Below are 20,207 nucleotides of genomic sequence, written 5' to 3'. Positions count from 1 at the left end.
CTAATACTACTACTGGAGCTAATGCTACTACTACTGCTACTGGAGCTAATACTACTACTACTGGAGCTAATACTACTACTACTACTGGCGCTAATACTACTACTACTACTGGAGCTAATACTACTACTACTGGCGCTAATACTACTACTACTACTGGAGCTAATACTACTACTACTGGCGCTAATACTACTACTACTACTGGAGCTAATACTACTACTACTACTGGAGCTAATACTGCTACTACTGGAGCTAATACTGCTACTACTGGAGCTAATACTACTGCTACTGGAGCTAATACTGCTACTACTGGAGCTAATACTGCTACTACTGGAGCTAATACTACTGCTACTGGAGCTAATACTGCTACTACTGGAGCTAATACTGCTACTACTGGAGCTAATACTACTGCTACTGGAGCCAATACTACTGCTACTGGAGCTAATACTACTGCTACTGGAGCTAATACTACTACTACTACTACTGGAGCTAATACTGCTACTACTGGAGCTAATACTGCTACTACTGGAGCTAATACTACTGCTACTGGAGCTAATACTACTGCTACTGGAGCCAATACTACTGCTACTGGAGCTAATACTACTGCTACTGGAGCTAATACTACTACTACTGGAGCTAATACTACTGCTACTGGAGCTAATACCACTGCTACTGGAGCCAATACTACTGCTACTACTACTGGAGCTAATACTACTACTACTACTACTGGAGCTAATACTACTGCTACTACTGGAGCTAATACTGCTACTACTGGAGCTAATACTGCTACTACTGGAGCTAATACTACTGCTACTGGAGCTAATACTACTGCTACTGGAGCCAATACTACTGCTACTGGAGCTAATACTACTACTACTGGAGCTAATACTACTACTACTGGAGCTAATACTACTGCTACTGGAGCTAATACTACTGCTACTGGAGCCAATACTACTGCTACTGGAGCTAATACTACTACTACTGGAGCTAATACTACTACTACTACTGGAGCCAATACTACTGCTACTGGAGCTAATACTACTACTACTGGAGCTAATACTGCTACTACTGGAGCTAATACTACTACTACTGGAGCTAATACTACTACTACTGGAGCTAATACTACTGCTACTGGAGCTAATACTACTACTACTGGAGCTAATACTACTGCTACTGGAGCTAATACTACTGCTACTGGAGCTAATACTGCTACTACTGGAGCTAATACTACTGCTACTGGAGCTAATACTACTACTACTGGAGCTAATACTACTACTACTGGAGCTAATACTACTACTACTGGAGCTAATACTACTACTACTGGAGCTAATACTACTACTACTGGAGCTAATGCTACTACTACTGGAGCTAATACTGCTACTACTGGAGCTAATACTACTGCTACTGGAGCTAATACTACTGCTACTGGAGCCAATACTACTGCTACTGGAGCTAATACTACTACTACTGGAGCTAATACTACTACTACTGGAGCTAATACTACTGCTACTGGAGCTAATACTACTGCTACTGGAGCCAATACTACTGCTACTGGAGCTAATACTACTACTACTGGAGCTAATACTACTACTACTACTGGAGCCAATACTACTGCTACTGGAGCTAATACTACTACTACTGGAGCTAATACTGCTACTACTGGAGCTAATACTACTACTACTGGAGCTAATACTACTACTACTGGAGCTAATACTACTGCTACTGGAGCTAATACTACTACTACTGGAGCTAATACTACTGCTACTGGAGCTAATACTACTGCTACTGGAGCTAATACTGCTACTACTGGAGCTAATACTACTGCTACTGGAGCTAATACTACTACTACTGGAGCTAATACTACTACTACTGGAGCTAATACTACTACTACTGGAGCTAATACTACTACTACTGGAGCTAATACTACTACTACTGGAGCTAATGCTACTACTACTGGAGCTAATGCTACTACTACTGGAGCTAATACTACTACTACTGGAGCTAATACTACTACTACTGCTACTGGAGCTAATACTACTACTACTGGAGCTAATGCTACTACTACTGGAGCTAATACTACTACTACTGCTACTGGAGCTAATACTACTACTACTGGAGCTAATACTACTACTACTGGAGCTAATGCTACTACTACTGCTACTGGAGCTAATACTACTACTACTGGAGCTAATGCTACTACTACTGGAGCTAATACTACTACTGGCGCTAATACTACTACTACTACTGGAGCTAATACTACTACTACTGCTACTGGAGCTAATACTACTACTACTGGAGCTAATGCTACTACTACTGGAGCTAATACTACTACTACTGGCGCTAATACTACTACTACTACTGGCGCTAATACTACTACTACCACTGGAGCTAATACTACTACTACTGGAGCTAATACTACTACTACTGGAGCTAATACTACTACTACTACTGGAGCTAATACTACTACTGGAGCTAATGCTACTACTACTGCTACTGGAACTAATACTACTACTACTGGCGCTAATACTACTACTACTACTGGCGCTAATACTACTACTACTACTGGAGCTAATACTACTACTACTGGCGCTAATACTACTACTACTACTGGAGCTAATACTACTACTACTGGCGCTAATACTACTACTACTACTGGAGCTAATACTACTACTACTACTGGCGCTAATACTACTACTACTGGCGCTAATACTACTACTACTACTGGCGCTAATACTACTACTACTGGAGCTAATACTACTACTACTACTGGCGCTAATACTACTACTACTGGAGCTACTACTACTACTACTACTGGAGCTAATACTACTACTACTGGAGCTAATACTACTACTACTGGAGCTACTACTACTACTACTACTGGAGCTAATACTACTACTACTGGAGCTAATACTACTACTACTGGAGCTAATACTACTACTACTGGAGCTAATACTACTACTACTACTGGAGCTAATACTACTACTACTACTGGAGCTAATACTACTACTACTACTGGAGCTAATACTACTACTACTACTGGAGCTAATGCTACTACTACTGCTACTGGAGCTAATACTACTACTACTGGAGCTAATACTACTACTACTGGAGCTAATGCTACTACTACTGCTACTGGAGCTAATACTACTACTACTGGCGCTAATACTACTACTACTACTACTGGCGCTAATACTACTACTACTGGAGCTAATACTACTACTACTACTGGAGCTAATACTACTACTACTGGAGCTAATACTACTACTACTGGAGCTAATACTACTACTACTGGAGCTAATACTACTACTACTACTGGAGCTAATACTACTACTACTGGAGCTAATACTACTACTACTGGAGCTAATACTACTACTACCATTACTGCAACTACTACTACCATTACTGCAACTACTACTACTACTACTACTACTACTACTACTACTACTACTGCAACTAATACTACTACCACTACTACCACTACTACCGCTGCTGCTGCTACTAATACTAATACTAATACTACTACCATTACTACATCTATTACAGTAACAACTACTACCACCTCAGCAGCAGTGACTACATGTATATCTACATTTATAATAATATCTGTAAATGCAGCATCTTGAAGGTGTTTCCGGTGTGTCCAGGGGAGATGGTGACGAAGCAGCCTCTGATCCGCAGCATGAGGACGGTGAAGAAGGAGACGCTGAAGCTCATCTCAGGATGGGTCACTCGCTCCAACGACCCGCAGATGGTCAGACACGTCCTCACACGTTTACACGCTCACGTCCATGTGTCTAAAGCGACCGTGGTGCTGTTCCTCCGCTCTCCTGCAGGTGGCGGAGAACTTCGTGCCCCCGCTGCTGGAGGCCGTGCTCATCGATTACCAGAGGAACGTCCCGGCGGCGCGAGAGCCCGAGGTCCTCAGCACCATAGCAACCATCGTCAACAAACTGGGCGTCCACATCACCCCGGAGATCCCCAAGATCTTCGACGCCGTGTTCGAGTGCACGCTCAACATGATCAACAAGGTCAGCGCCGAGAGTCGTTACCGTGACAACCGAAATACTCCTTCATCTAAAGCTCCACCACTGCTTTCGTAAATGCTGGATGTGTTTGACAAAATATGGAGTCAATTCATTAAAAAAATTACTTTAAAAAGAATCCATTTTAAAAAGAACATAAAGCACCCCCTCTTTCTCACTGCTGTCGGTGCCATGGCAACCACACGCATGCGGTTGCAGAAGAAGAAGAGAGAGGGCGGTAGATGAGCTCGTCTTTAAGCTTACGTGAGACCAGGATGTACACGACACAGACACTTATTTAGCTAACAGGCTATGCTACATTAGAGCAGCCGACATGGCACATTTACATGTTGAAAAAACATGTGATTAATGTGCACTGTCCCAATTCAAATAGAAAAATAGATTCCTCGATACTAGAAGTGGTATTGAAGCTGCGTATCAATCCTTTTTGTGTTTCCTCCGGGCTGCGCTCCCACAGCTCAGGAAGGACCTGCAGCTGTGACCAGTGGTTAAACCAGAGTTAGAAGTAAATTCTGAAACTGCAGTGTAGGATCTGATGACTGGTGCTGGGCCAGGTCGAAAGGAGCAGCCGTTTGGTTGAAAAAGTCGACTTTGTGATTAGCAGTATCCACAGGGTTACATGTATCAGTTAGCACAGGCTAAGCAAGCCTTTTTCTAATAACATTCTTAAAGGAACAGGCCACCGTTTTTACATACTGAGATATGTTCTTACCTCACTTTAGCCGAGTTAATATATCCCCGTCTGGTCTTTGTCCGTGCGCTCTGCCAGGCAAACGGAGCACATACGCAGCCTCTCCCACATGTCATATAGCTCCGAAAAAGCTCACGATAGAAGCTACCAAGCTCTTCCACGTGTTCCCTATTTAAATAAAGTTACGTGAAGTGTGTTCATGCCAAGTATATTTACACAGAAATGTAACATGTCGATTTTATAAGCAAATAAAAAGGGGGACTATATTGTAAGGCGTAATGATACGAGGAGTAAAACGTCCGCGCAGTAACTCCTAAAGGTTATTGACGGAAGTGAGCGGGGGAAGTCTTTAGGAGTTACTACGCGGACATTGTGCTCCTCGTATCATTACGCCTCACAATATAGTCCCCCTTTTTATCTGCTTATAAAATCCACATGCTGTTTGCGTGACAGAGCGCACGGACAAAGACCAGACGGGGATATATTAACTCGACTAAAGTGAGGTAAGAACATATCTCAGTATGTAAAAACGGTGGCCTATTCCTTTAAGATTTTTTGGTGCTTTGATTTGATGCTCAGTTCTGCTCCTAAATGTGACAGCAGTGACTGTGTAACTAGTTTATACTGTTGATATTTTAGTGTTTGCAGCTGAAGATGCAAAGCAAGAACACCATATACAGGGTTGAGTATTCTATAATGTAGATAATACGGTGCAGATGTACAAAGAGACGCACGTTTCCTACAGCAAATATTGTAAATATTGAAATGATTTTGAAATCTGTATCGAGAATCGAGTTTTATTCAGTATTGAAATTGAGTTTTTCATTTTAGTATCGTGACACTACATCAGAGTTCATCCAAGACGCAAAACCTGAGCTTTTCCTCACAAAGACCAAAGCTTCATGTTCATGATCTAAGTTTACTTGTTAATGTTGCTGTAGCTGAGTGAGCACAGAGATCACAGCCAATGCTCTGCTCAGATTTAATTTGAGCCTGTTAAATGTTTATTACTACAGTAAAGGTTTCTGTCAGTCAGTGTTATAGGATAAAAACTTTTCTTTAGGTTTCAGCTCTAATATTAATCGTCTTCTTTCCTCACATGATCCTCTAATCGACGGCCGTTTGCTGGTTGTTTCCCCAGGACTTCGAGGAGTTCCCGGAGCACAGGACTCACTTCTTCTACCTGCTGCTGTCGGCCACCGGGATGTGCTTCTCGGCGTTTCTGTCCATCGCTCCGGCGCAGTTCAAACTCATCCTGGACTCCATCATCTGGGCGTTCAAGCACACCATGAGGAACGTGGCAGACACAGGTACAGGGGAGCAGGTTCTTCACGCTGTGGTCCAGGTGCAGGTTCTTAGCTCTAGCTTCATCCTTTAACATTTATGGCAAGAGGGTGGATACGCCGCCGATGGAGAGTCACGTGATCAGTGGAGCTCCAGGAAGTGACATCACCTCCACTTTTTTTCCCTGTGACATTGACTGTGTTTAAATTAATCTCAATAAGACGCTTTTAGTAGGTTTAGGGTTAGTTTAGGTTAGTTTATGGTTAGTTTGGGTTTGTTTAGGGTTAGTTTAGGGTAGGGATGCACCGATACCACTTTTTCTAAAACCGATACGAGTACGAGTACTTGGATTTACGTACTCGCCGATACCGAATACCGATACGAGTACAAGGCATTTTCTTCAACATTCTTACTTTTTTCCACAGCAGATTGGTTTGTAATTAGCAAATTTACTCATTTACATTTCCTTAAGTAGGCTACACATTTAAGAGCAGTTAAATTAGAATTGTGCTGATGATTTATTTATTTATTTTTATTTTCATTCAATATAATTTTTAATTTTTATTGCACTGTCCATCATTGACAGAAAAGCCCATGTCCTAAAGCTCCCCAATTCCTGTGCTTTATTCATATATTTTTATTTAACAATAGTATTGAAATGTTGCTTAAATGGTCTCTTTTCGTCTTTACTTCAGCTCCGTGTGGATTTTCTCGTGTGTTTTGTAGCAACTTAGCGAGTAGCTACAGCGTTTTCATTGTTCTGCTGCAGCTCATTTTCGCTCAATATGGACATGCTGTATGTCTTTTAGTTGGATTTTCTGAGGACGTTTTAGTCGCTGGGTTAGTTTTTCAGAAGAATAAACCTCTGGGCATAAAACGGCGTCAGAATGGCCAAAAGTGCGCTAGCCGCGAGTTAGCAACGTTAGCCTGTATGTTGTAAACACTGCAGACGCTGCAGCGCTAACAACATTTAGCTCTGGTTAAATCCAGCACAGACTCTGATTTAGGGAGTGTCGTCTGTAATAAAGTCAGCTCTATGTGGATTATTGTATTTCCACTAAAGAATTCTCCAGTTTGTTGCTTCTTCTCTCCTCAGCTGAGAGGTGCGCCTCGTAGCTGCGCCTCGTAGCTGCGCCTCGTAGCTGCGCTGGCCGCACGTCAAATGGTATCGGTTTCTGGTATCGGGACCTCATGAATGAGTACGAGTATGAGTACAAGCCTGTGGTATCGGCCCGATACCCGATACTGGTATCGGTATCGGTGCATCCCTAGTTTAGGGTTAGTTTGGGTTTGTTTAGGGTTGGTTTAGGGTTAGTTTGGGTTTGTTTGGGTTAGTTTGGGGTTTGTTTGGGTTAGTTTGGGGTTTGTTTGGGTTTGTTTAGGGTTAGTTTGGGTTTGTTTAGGGTTTGTTTGGGTTAGTTTGGGGTTTGTTTGGGTTAGTTTGGGGTTTGTTTGGGTTTGTTTAGGGTTAGTTTGGGTTTGTTTAGGGTTTGTTTGGGTTAGTTTGGGGTTTGTTTGGGTTTGTTTAGGGTTAGTTTGGGGTTTGTTTGGGTTTGTTTAGGGTTAGTTTGGGTTAGTTTGAGTTTGTTTAGGGTTAGTTTGAGTTTGTTTAGGGTTAGTTTGGTTTAGTTTGGGTTTGTTTTCGGTTAGTTTGGGTTTGTTTAGGGTTAGTTTGGGTTTGTTTTCGGTTAGTTTGGGTTAGTTTAGGTGTTCTGCAGAGGTGACGGCATTTCCTGGAGCTCCACTGATCACCTCATTCCACTCATAAACCACATCTCATCTCATCTCATCTCATTACCTAGAGAACAGGCATCTCCTCTCCCTGTCCTCTACACTGATGTAACGATGTAGTAAATGCAGTGATTTAACCCGCCGTGTCTCCCCCAGGGCTGCAGATCCTGTACTCGCTGCTGCAGAACGTATCGGCCGAGGAGACGGCGGCCCAGAGCTTTTATCAGACGTATTTCTGCGACATCCTGCAGCACATCTTCTCCGTGGTCACCGACACCTCGCACACCGCAGGTACAGACGTGATGTTTATACTGTACAGGGCTCAAGACTAACTTTTATTTTAGTTTTGTTTTACTTTTTTCATTTGGTCGCACAGACAATTTTTTGGTCGAGACACAAAATCAAAATTCCCAACAAGGACAATTATAAACATGTTCGAAATAACTTATAATTGATCCTAACAATGATTAAAATACTGTTAAAACTTTTTAAAATTGAGTTTTTCATATTAATAATAGTGATTTTATATAGTTTTATTATATATTTTTTTGCATTGTTCTGCTTTAATTTTGTGTTTTCAATCCATTATTATTCATCTTCCATCTTCTCTTTCTTTCCAAATCTGCAATATCACTGTCACTTGCAGGATATTCACTTATAAAATTATGTATTACTGCCAATTAAGACCGTATTAATCACAGGCAAAAAGTATCTGTTTTAGCCAAAAGCCTAAATAAAATACAGGAGCTGAATCTGCTGCGGCTGAGGGCGGGTGTTAGCAGCTGTTAGCTTTACGTTAGCTCTGTTAGCTTTACGTTAGTTTTACGTTAGCTCTCTGTTAGCTTTACGTTAGCTCTCCGTTAGCTTTACATTTGTGCTCTAAAACAAGCTTTTTCTGACCGCGAGGAGATCAGAGCGAGCTCAGGTAGGAACATAAACCGCTGAGCTCTTTCTGCTCCTCTCTCCTCCTCTCCAGTCGCTCCTGTCTCCTCCTCTCCAGTCGCTCCTGTCTCCTCCTCTGGAGCTCGTGCTTCTCTCAGACCGGCGCTCGTGAGCTCGCCGCTCGGCTGCAGCGCTACCGCCCCTAAAGGCGAACATAAAAGTGAAAATAGATACTTCTTTGGGGAATAAACTGTCGGAAAGTGCCCATTGGCAGAAAGTAATAGAAGGTTAATTCATGTCGGGACACGTGGCTTCTGTTGCTGTCTGTATTTCACCTGTCCCTCGGACAAACAGGGAGAGCAGGGCACTTGCCTGGACAAAACGTTTAGCCTAAACTACCAGCTGACTTCTTCAATAATAGTGGAAGCTTGGGTGGGTGCGTGTGTGTGTTCTCAGAGAGAGAAGTGCTCTGGAGATGCTTTATAACGTTATTTGCAGCACTCCTCATAAAGCCTATTAGACTTTATTTCTTTTTTTTGCTCGCACAGGTGCTACCACTTATTTTTTTTACTCGCACATTCTCTAAAAGTAGTCGCATATGCAGCATTTTGGTCGCAGTCTAGAGCCCTGCTGTAGGTGCTTGTGTTGGAGAGTCTGACCTCAAAGGCTCTTAAGATTCTAGTTTCGATCACTTCCTCAGAAGCGCCCCCTGGTGGTGGAAGTGTCGTAGGCAGCTCACACGGATTTACCGGTCAGTAGGGGGCGTGAGCTCTCCCTGCTGACCGGTAAATCCAGACGAGGGCTTCCAGGTGTGGGATAGGGTGTATGCGCCCTCGTCCCGGTTCATGGACGTTAACTAAGAAAACACTATGAACCTTTCGAGCGTGTCTGGGGGAGTCGAGGTCTTTCCCAAAGCCGAAACACAAAGGATCTACTCCCAGCTGAATGTCTGTAGTTTTTTCTTTAAGCAGGTGTGTCTTCAGGAGAACCAGGAGTTTTTAAAGTGATTTATTTAAAGTGGGTGTAAGGGAATGTCTCCACCGGGATGTTTAATTTTTCTGTCCTTTGTGTGTGCAGGGCTGACGATGCACGCCACCATCCTGGCCTACATGTTTAACCTGGTGGAGGAGGGAAAAGTGAGCGTGTCCCTGAGCGCGGCGAGTCCGGCCAATAACCAGGCGCACGTGCAGGAGTACATCGCCAACCTGCTGAAGAACGCCTTCCCTCATCTGCAGGAGTCAGTCTCATTTCAGATCTAGCTTTCACTGAGGATTTAGACTTAAACACTGCTGTGAACTGCTCTCATGTGTTTGTGTGTGTGAGTGGGTGGGGTTTTTTTCGGGGGGTGTTTTTTTGGGGTGTTTTTTTGTTTTTGTTTTTTTTGGGGTGTTTTTTTTTTAGTGGGTTTTTTTGTGTGTTTGTGTTTTTTTGTGTTGTGTGTTTGTTTGTTTTTGTGTGTTTGTGTTTTTTTGTTTTTTGTGTGTTGTGTATTTTTGTGTGTTTGTGTTTTTTTATTTTTTTTATTTTTTTTGTGTTTTTTTTGTTTTTGTTTTTTGTGTTTGTGTTTTTTTGTTTTTGGGGTTTTTTTGTGTTTTTTGTTTTTTGTGTGTTGTGTGTTTTTTTGTGTTTGTGTTTTTTTTTGTTTATTGGGGTTTTTGTTAGTGTTTTTTTTATTTTTTGTGTGTTTGTGTTTTGTTTGTGTGTTTTTTGTGTGTGTGTTTTTTGGGGTTTTTTGTTAGTGTTTTTTTATTTTTTGTGTGTTTGTGTTTTTTTTTGTGTGTTTGTGTTTTCTTTGTGTTTTTTGTGTTTTTTTGTGTGTTTGTGTGTGTTTCTGTGTTTTTTGTGTGTGTTTTTTGTGTGTGTGTGTGTGTGTGTGTTTGTGTGTGTCTGAGGATGTCGCTCTAAACTCTCTGTGCCTCTGCAGCGCTCAGGTGAAGGTGTTTGTGACCGGCCTCTTCAGTCTGAACCAGGACATCGCCGCCTTCAAGGAGCACCTGCGGGACTTCCTCGTGCAGATCAAGGTGAGACGAGAGCCGTACGTTAATGTCAAAACTCAGGACGCCGCCACCACTTTATTTATGTGGGGAAATCGTTTAGTTGTGTCTGATGTTAAAGAGGGGGTGTTCTGCTTTTGTCAGTCCCACAGCACCAGTCTATATCACACTACGATGATGACAAACCTTCTGTTGGTCTGTAAATGCAGTAAATTAGAATAACTGCCTTGTAAAAAATGTCTCTCTCAAAATGGCTGTAGTGAATGTCTTGAAATAGGCCTCTGTCTCTTTAAGAACCTCTGAGCCTTTAGACACGCCCCCTCCACACGCTGTCTGTGGCATCAGTGGGGAGGGGGTTCTGCTGAGGAGCAGTGGTTGGTTACTCGGCTGGTGACCAAAGCTCGGAGGCGTCTCCAGGAGGTGGGGGCGTTCCTAGGAGGACTCAGGCAAACCTATCCCTAAAATGGCCGCCATCAGAGTTTTTACAGATTACTCAGAAATACGTGAATGTGCCAAGGCAACACTTCAGCCATGTTTTTAATGAGGGAGTGACAGAATAACATGATGGAAAGCTTGAAAAAGTCCATTTTGCATAATACCCCCCACCCTTTAAGGCATTTTTTTTTGGGCGGTGATGATGGTGAGGCACTCAGACCCGCGGTGTGCGTCACATGACCGGGGTATGACTGTAATCCGGTTACCGCCCCATCACCGCTTTGTGGCCATATTCAAGACCGTTATCAGATATTGTTTCCTTCACATGTCGCTGCTCTACTCTTAGATCTTCATCCCTTCTAGTTCTAACGTCACTTTCTTTCCGTTCTCTTCAGGAATTCGCCGGCGAGGACACGACCGACCTGTTCCTGGAGGAGAGGGAAACGGCGCTGCGTCAGGCCCAGGAGGAAAAACACAAGATCCAGATGTCCGTGCCGGGGATTCTAAACCCGCACGAGCTCCCGGAAGAAATGTGCGACTGAAAATCCCGAGCGTCTCCTCCTCCTCCTCCCCCCAAAACAAAAACAAAAAAAAACACCCACTTTCGGACCAAGACGAGACTAAAGGAACCCGGAGGGCGTAACAAACTCTTCTTTTTTTTTTGGTGTGTGAAGGAAAAAGCGCTGGGCCGACCAAACGCGTGTGAATATGTAAATGTCACGATCCGTCGTACCCCTCGATTTGAAGCAGCCAAGTTTTTTGTTTTTGTTTTTGATACGTTTTATACTAAAAATTCTTGTGTCATACGTGGGTTTTTTCCTTCTGTTGCTCGTGTGGAAAAACGGCTGGGGCTGGATTGGATCATGTGCCGGAAAGCGGAAAAATCAAGAGTTGTGATTTTTTTTGTGACTAAATCCACACAAACCAGACTCGAAAGGAACTCGTTAGGAAAATCACGTCTCTTTTCGGGGTTGCCGTGTCGTTTTTAAGCCGGGTTTGCGCCTCATGAGGTTCTGTCTGATGAGATTTTTAGACATCACATCGTTACTTTTCGCCGACTTAAAGATTAGACCGAAAAACAAAATGGACGCTCTCTTCTCCGAAAACAAAATGGACGCTCTCTTCTCCGAAAACAAAATGGACGCTCCTCTTCTCCGAAAACAAAATGGACGCTCTCTTCTCCGAAAACAAAATGGACGCTCTCTCGTCTCCGAAAACAAAATGGACTCTCTCGTCTCCGAAAAACAAAATGGACTCTCTCGTCTCCGAAAACAAAATGGACGCTCTCGTCTCCGAAAACAAAATGGACGCTCTCTTCTCCGAAAAACAAAATGGACTCTCTCGTCTCCGAAAACAAAATGGACGCTCTCTTCTCCGAAAAACAAAATGGACTCTCTCTTCTCCGTCCGAAAGAGCAGCGAGTGCGGGCGAAAGGAAAAAACGGCCCCCGAACGAATCCGATGTAGCTCCAGCCCTAAGTATTATAATAAAGATTGTTTTTGCTTCCTCTTCCGATCCCCCGTTTGTTAATATGTAATATAAAATGATGCACAGTTTGAGCGGCAGGTTTGAATGTAAACTCGAGGGGTTGAAGGACGGACTTCTGGGGTTTTTGTCGTGTGTCGAGTTTTGATTTATTTTTTCCTTTTATTTTTGTGGAAATATTTGGTTACGAGATGGACGTGGGGAGAAGAATCCTGTTTGTAAAAGCTGTCTTTGACTTAGAGAAGATAAAGCTGGCTATTTTTACAAAAACAAAACGACTCTTGGTTTTTTTTTTGTGTGTTCAGTCTTTACCGCCCGACGACTTGAAATGTGTCCCGAGAGTTTTATAGTTAAAGGAACAGGCCAGCGTTTTTACACACTGAGATATGTTCTTACCTGAGCTGTGACGAGTTCTTTAGGACCTGTCTGATCTTCAGTCACGTAAACACAGCGCAGACGGCGTTAGCATTTAGCCTCTCCCTCTCTCCTCTATAGCTCCAAAACAGGTCAAGATAGAAGCTACCAAGCTCTTCCACGTTTTCCCTATTTAAATATGGTTACGTGAAGTGTTCCACTACAAAGTATAATTACACACAATTAAACAATGTGGATTTTCTAAGCGGATAAAAGGAGGAACTATATTGTAAGGCGTAATAATACCAGGAGTAGTTCGGCATCCGTGCAGTAATCTTCACTTTACTGTGCGGAGGCCAAATTACTCCTGGTATTATTACGCCTTACAATATAGTTCCTCCTTTTATAGATCCAGACGGCATCTCTCGAATTGCCCATTTATGGTCATTTTTGAAAACAGTTAAGGGGGAAAACAGTTTGAAAAAATGAAAATGTTCTCTAATTATTCAAAAACGACTGTAACAAACGCTGAATTATGAATATAGTTTCTGCTAAACAAAGATACAAAGACATGGGGAGGAGCAAAGTGGTTCAACAGCCCATAAATACATAAATAACGGAGAATGCTAACTTGATGCTACATGTTACATCGGGCTAATGCTAACGGTTAGCTAGTGCTTGCTACAACTGCCGTTTTTTCACTTCTACTGAACAATCTGCTGTGAGAAAATATCCACATGGGCCCGATTTACACTTGACTTTATTTAAGTAAGTAATAAGTTCATATTCCACCAGAAAATGGCTAAAAACAGTGAAAAATTGTGTTTCTCTAAAGATTCTATTTTCCCCCTCGGCGAAGCCACGCCCCCTTCTATGACGAGATGCGTCTGTGTCTATGTTCATAATTCAGCGTTTGTTAAAGTAGTTTTTGAATAATTAGAGAAAGTTTACATTTTTTCAAAATTGTTTTCCCCCTTAACTGTTTTCAAAAATGGCCATATATGGGCGATTCCAGAGATGCGTCTGTATCTATAAAAGGGGGAACTATATTGTAAGGCGTAATAATACCAGGAGTTATTTGGCGTCCGCACAGTGAAGTTACTGCGCAGTAAAATGAAGATTACTGCGCGGATTTCGAACTACTCCTGGTATTATTACGCCTTACAATATAGTTCCCCCTTTTATCCGCTTAGAAAATCCACATTGTTTAATTGTGTGTAATTATACTTTGTAGTGGAACACTTCACGTAACCATATTTAAATAGGGGAAACGTGGAAGAGCTTGGTAGCTTCTATCTTGACCTGTTTTGGAGCTATAGAGGAGAGAGGGAGAGGCTAAATGCTAACGCCGTCTGCGCTGTGTTTACGTGACTGAAGATCAGACAGGTCCTAAAGAACTCGTCACAGCTCAGGTAAGAACATATCTCAGTATGGATAAACACTGGCCTGTTCCTTTAATACATTGATTTTATTATGCAAATACGAGATCAAATACCTGTTAAAGTAAAGGAATAGTGTCTTTTTATAGTGGATTGTTTAATGTCTTTGCAGAACATCCCACATGTATAATGTAAAACTGATTCTCAACTGGTGGGTCGGGGCTCAAAAGTGGGTCACGAGTCTTTTTCTGTTTCCTCTGAAACTACACGGAAACACTGGAGTCTGTTCAATGTCATATTATTGGGCTGTTTTGATCATAATGTGGTAAATACAATATTTTATACAATATATGACAAAGTACAGTTTTATTTGGGTCACACTTTGTCATTCAGGTAATGTTGGGTCTCGGAGCCGGACCACTTTAGAACCACTGATGTAAAACACTGGCATTTTCAGATAATGGTTCTTATGGTTAGGCTACACTGGGTCGGCCCATTGTGACCCAGACCGGCCCCGCCCGGCCTGACGGAGGAACCGACGACCACCTGGAGACGGAGAATATGCAGGATTTACGTGTGAATTGAACAGAACAAACGACCCAGGTATTATTTTAATCATTGTTTTTAAACGAAAGAACAAAGTTACAACAAAAAACTGATTTGGCAGAAAACAATGAAGATTTAAAATGTGGAACAGTGTTAATTTTGACATATTTTAGTTTTAGTCTTAGTCTTTTGACTAAAATGTAATTTAATTTTAGTCGAGATTTAGTCAAAAAAATCGTTTCAATTTTAGTCTAGTTTTAGTCGACTGAATTTAAGACTAATTGAGTGGACTTTGCATTGATAATATTGATTCTAATCATGTTTAATGTTGTTCCTCTGCTTCATGTTTCTGCTCCACATGAACAAAGCTCAGAGCTGATCCTTTAAACATGATCTGAGGCTCTTTCAGACGCTCAATACAAGTTTGGATGATTTTAGTCTCTCCTTTTACTTTTTATTTAGTCTGATTTTAGTCGACTCAAATATCTGGACATTTTAGTCACAGTTTTAGTCTCATGAGAAACTTTTAATTTAGTTTTAGTCCAATTTTAGTCACAAAAATATCACTTTGACTAAAATTAAGACTAAATATTTTAGTTGACGAAATTAACACTGATGTGGAAAACAAAACTCTCAATATAAATGTAATTATTTGGTTTAAAAGTTGTATTAACTGTGAGCTTGTTACAGAAACAACCACACAGCTCTGAGCAGCGGAAAAGTGGAAAAGTGGTATTTCTATCTTCTATAAATAATTAGGTGAATACACTTGGACAATATCTGTTTTTGCAGTGTTTATAACTCACTCTGAGGTGGTTTTTACTTTTCACCCCCGCTTTAATAACGGTTAGTGCTAGATCGTCTGCTCCGGAGGGACGTCTGCTGTGAAAACGTGAGATATCATGACACAAATTAAGGTTAGGGCCAGGGAAATGGTTAACCTCTTAACTCCCGCCTGAACCGAGAGGATCTTTTTCCTCACGTCATCGCATTTTTTTGTTGGGTGTTCAACTCATTTTTGTAACTTTTTTGTAATTTTTTATCACATTTTTTGTCACATTTTTGACATATTTTTTTATCGATTTTTTGTAATTTTTTATCACATTTTTGTCATTTTTTCGTCAATTTTTAATCATTTTTTGGTCACATTTTTTACATTTTTTTAATCTTTTTTTTAATTATTTTTTGTCACATTTTTGTCATTTTTTCGTCCATTTTCAATCAATTTTTTGTCACTTTTTTTGTCACATTTTTGTCACAAATTGTCACATTTTCGTCAATTTTTCGTCAATTTTTTTGTCACATTTTTTACTTTTTTTTTAATCGATTTTTTGTAATTTTTTGTCACATTTTTGTCAATTTTTCGTCAATTTTTGATACATTTTTTGTCACATTTTTGTCATTTTTTCGTCAATTTTTAATCATTTTTTGGTCACATTTTTGCCTTATTTATTTATTTTTTTTGTCACATTTTTGTCATTTTTTCGTCCATTTTTAATCAATTTTTTGTCACTTTTTTTGTCACATTTTTGTCACAAACTGTCACATTTTTGACATTTTTTTTTATCGATTTTTTGTGATTTTTTATTACATTTTTGTCATTTTTTCGTCAATTTTTGATACATTTTTTGTCACATTTTTGCCTTAGTTTTTTTTTTTATATTTTTATTTTTATTTTTCACATTTTTGTCATTTTTTTGTCCATTTTTAATCAACTTTTTGTCACTTTTTTGTCACATTTTTGTCACATTTTCGGCAATTTTTCGGCAATTTTTTGGCAATTTTTTTGTCACATTTTTTACATTTTTTATCCATTTTTTGTCACATTTTTGCCACTTTTTCATAAATTTTTCGTCACTTTTTTTGTCAACGTTTTCTCACTTTTTTGTCACATTTCCATCATTGTTTTATTGCTATTTTCTCACCTTTTTTCCAGAAGCTTTTGGATTGGGGTAAAGCCAAACTGGAGGGGAGAAAGCTCTGGATGTTCTTCTGTGTAGGACAGTAGGAGAAAGCTCTGGATGTTCTTCTGTGCAGGACAGTAGGAGAAAGCTCTGATGTTCTCAGTGCAGGACAATAGGAGAAAGCTCTGGATGTTCTCAGTGCAGGACAGTAGGAGAAAGCTCTGATGTTCTCAGTGCAGGACAATAGGAGAAAGCTCTGGATGTTCTTCTGTGTAGGACAGTAGGAGAAAGCTCTGGATGTTCTTCTGTGTAGGACAGTAGGAGAAAGCTCTGGATGTTCTTCTGTGCAGGACAGTAGGAGAAAGCTCTGGATGTTCTCAGTGTAGGACAGTAGGAGAAAGCTCTGATGTTCTTCTGTGCAGGACAGTAGGAGAAAGCTCTGATGTTCTTCTGTGTAGGACAGTAGGAGAAAGCTCTGATGTTCTTCTGTGCAGGACAATAGGAGAAAGCTCTGATGTTCTTCTGTGTAGGACAATAGGAGAAAGCTCTGGATGTTCTTCTGTGTAGGACAATAGGAGAAAGCTCTGGATGTTCTTCTGTAGGACAGTAGGAGAAAGCTCTGGATGTTCTTCTGTAGGACAGTAGGAGAAAGCTCTGATGTTCTTCTGTGTAGGACAGTAGGAGAAAGCTCTGGATGTTCTTCTGTGTAGGACAGTAGGAGAAAGCTCTGGATGTTCTTCTGTGCAGGACAGTAGGAGAAAGCTCTGGATGTTCTCAGTGCAGGACAGTAGGAGAAAGCTCTGGATGTTCTTCTGTGTAGGACAGTAGGAGAAAGCTCTGATGTTCTTCTGTGTAGGACAGTAGGAGAAAGCTCTGGATGTTCTTCTGTGTAGGACAGTAGGAGAAAGCTCTGGATGTTCTTCTGTGTAGGACAGTAGGAGAAAGCTCTGGATGTTCTTCTGTGTAGGACAGTAGGCCTGACTTACAGACTCCAGACCCACGTCCACCTCAGAGGACACAGACACACGACTGGAGGCTTTTAGAACTTATAATAATGTGTGTGGTAAATGTAACCAGTTGTTCCCGATACATGCTGTGGAGTGGAGGCAATTTGTGGGCTGAAGTGATGGGAATCTGGTGTGTAGACTTTAACCCCTTAACTCCCGCCTGAACCGAGCACATTTTCTCCAGTTTGGCTTTACCCCAATCCAAAAGCTTCTGGAAAAAAGGTGAGAAAATAGAGACAGAACTGAGACGAAAACAATGATGGAAATGTGAGAAAAAAGTGACGAAAAATGTATTTAAAAAAGACTAAAAATTGACCAAAAAATGAAAAAAAAAAAAGGTTTAAAAAAGACAAAAAAATGTGACAAAAAATTACAAAAAAATGATGAAATAGTGACCAAAAAAATACAAAAAATGTATTTAAAAAAGACAAAAAAATGATTAAAAAAAGACAAAAAATGTATTTAAAAAAGACAAAAAAATGATTAAAAAAAGACAAAAAATGTGACAAAAAATGACAAAAAAAAACATTTAAAAAAGACAAAAAATTGATTTAAAAAAAATGACAAAAAGCTACAAAATGAGTTGAAAACCCACCCCCAAAAAGATGGAAAAAAAATGTGATGACGTGAGGAAAAAGATCCATTTAGATTCTTCTGTGTAAGACAGTAGGAGAAAGCTCTGGATGTTCCTCTGTGCAGGACAGTAGGAGAAAGCTCTGGATGTTCTTCTGTGTAGGACAGTAGGAGAAAGCTCTGGATGTTCTTCTGTGTAGGACAGTAGGAGAAAGCTCTGGATGTGCTTCTGTGTAGGACAATAGGAGAAAGCTCTGATGTTCTTCTGTGTAGGACAGTAGGAGAAAGCTCTGGATGTTCTTCTGTGCAGGACAGTAGGAGAAAGTAGGGCTGTGCAATTAATCGAAATTCGATTACGATTTCGATTACAACAGTAAACGATTACAAAATTAGCATAATCGCAAAAAATCGATTATAATTTTTTTTTTCTTTTTTTTTATTTTTTTATTTTTTCAAAAAAAAAAAATTCCCACATTTTTTTTCTAATTTTTAATTTTGGGATTTTTGTCACTTTTTTTTATGGATTTTTGTCATTTTTTTTATGGATTTTTGTCATTTTTTTAATGGATTTTTGTCTTTTTTTTAATGGATTTTTGTCATTTTTCTGCTGGATTTTTGTCTTTTTTTTATGGATTTTTGTCTTTTTTTTTAATGGATTTTTGTCTTTTTTATGGATTTTTGTCTTTTTTTTATGGATTTTTGTCTTTTTTTTGATGGATTTTTTTAAAGGCAACAAATAATCGTTTGAATAATCGTGATTATTATTTTTTCAATAATCGAGCAGCCCTGGGAGAAAGCTCTGGATGTTCTTCTGTGCAGGACAATAGGAGAAAGCTCTGGATGTTCTTCTGTGTAGGACAGTAGGAGAAAGCTCTGATGTTCTTCTGTGTAGGACAGTAGGAGAAAGCTCTGGATGTTCTTCTGTGTAGGACAGTAGGAGAAAGCTCTGGATGTTCTTCTGTGCAGGACAATAGGAGAAAGCTCTGGATGTTCTTCTGTGCAGGACAATAGGAGAAAGCTCTGGATGTTCTTCTGTGTAGGACAGTAGGAGAAAGCTCTGGATGTTCTTCTGTGTAGGACAGTAGGAGAAAGCTCTGGATGTTCTTCTGTAGGACAGTAGGAGAAAGCTCTGGATGTTCTTCTGTAGGACAGTAGGAGAAAGCTCTGGATGTTCTTCTGTGCAGGACAATAGGAGAAAGCTCTGGATGTTCTTCTGTGCAGGACAGTAGGAGAAAGCTCTGGATGTTCTTCTGTGTAGGACAGTAGGAGAAAGCTCTGGATGTTCTTCTGTGTAGGACAGTAGGAGAAAGCTCTGGATGTTCTTCTGTGTAGGACAGTAGGAGAAAGCTCTGGATGTTCTTCTGTGCAGGACAGTAGGAGAAAGCTCTGGATGTTCTTCTGTGTAGGACAGTAGGAGAAAGCTCTGGATGTTCTTCTGTGTAGGACAGTAGGAGAAAGCTCTGGATGTTCTTCTGTGTAGGACAGTAGGAGAAAGCTCTGGATGTTCTTCTGTGTAGGACAATAGGCCTGACTTACAGACTCCAGACCCACGTCCACCACAGAGGACACAGACACACGACTGGAGGCTTTTAGAACTTATAATAATGTGTGTGGTAAATGTAACCAGTTGTTCCCGATACATGCTGTGGAGTGGAGGCAATTTGTGGGCTGAAGTGATGGGAATCTGGTGTGTAGACTTTAACCCCTTAACTCCCGCCTGAACCGAGCACATTTTCTCCAGTTCGGCTTTACCCCAATCCAAAAGCTTCTGGGAAAAAGCGGTGAAAATAGAGACAGAACTGAGACGAAAACAATGACAAAAAAGAGACGAAAAATTGATGAAAAAAAAGATGTAAAAATGACAAAAATGTGATAAAAATTTGACGAAATAAAATGACAAAA

At 40.6% G+C, this 20,207-nt stretch overlaps 1 protein-coding gene across 1 annotated transcript in view; it reads left to right on the top strand.

Annotated features, from left to right (window-relative positions):
• The window catches only part of LOC306960771 (exportin-1-like), a 49,415-nt gene extending 37,796 nt beyond the window's left edge, over positions 1 to 11,619 (top strand). Inside the window, exons 19-25 of the mRNA XM_079553300.1 lie at positions 3,642 to 3,748; positions 3,831 to 4,025; positions 5,873 to 6,041; positions 7,903 to 8,037; positions 9,706 to 9,865; positions 10,553 to 10,649; positions 11,453 to 11,619. Of these exons, the coding sequence (XP_079409426.1) occupies positions 3,642 to 3,748; positions 3,831 to 4,025; positions 5,873 to 6,041; positions 7,903 to 8,037; positions 9,706 to 9,865; positions 10,553 to 10,649; positions 11,453 to 11,599 (1,010 nt within the window). The 3' untranslated portion in view covers positions 11,600 to 11,619. The remainder of the gene's footprint in view (positions 1 to 3,641; positions 3,749 to 3,830; positions 4,026 to 5,872; positions 6,042 to 7,902; positions 8,038 to 9,705; positions 9,866 to 10,552; positions 10,650 to 11,452) is intronic.
• Positions 11,620 to 20,207: the final 8,588 nt, after the last annotated feature.

Source organism: Gobius niger (assembly GCF_951799975.1).
Source record: "Gobius niger genome assembly, chromosome: 3".
In the NCBI taxonomy this organism is placed as follows: domain Eukaryota; kingdom Metazoa; phylum Chordata; class Actinopteri; order Gobiiformes; family Gobiidae; genus Gobius; species Gobius niger.
This window is presented reverse-complemented; position numbering and strand designations above follow the sequence as displayed.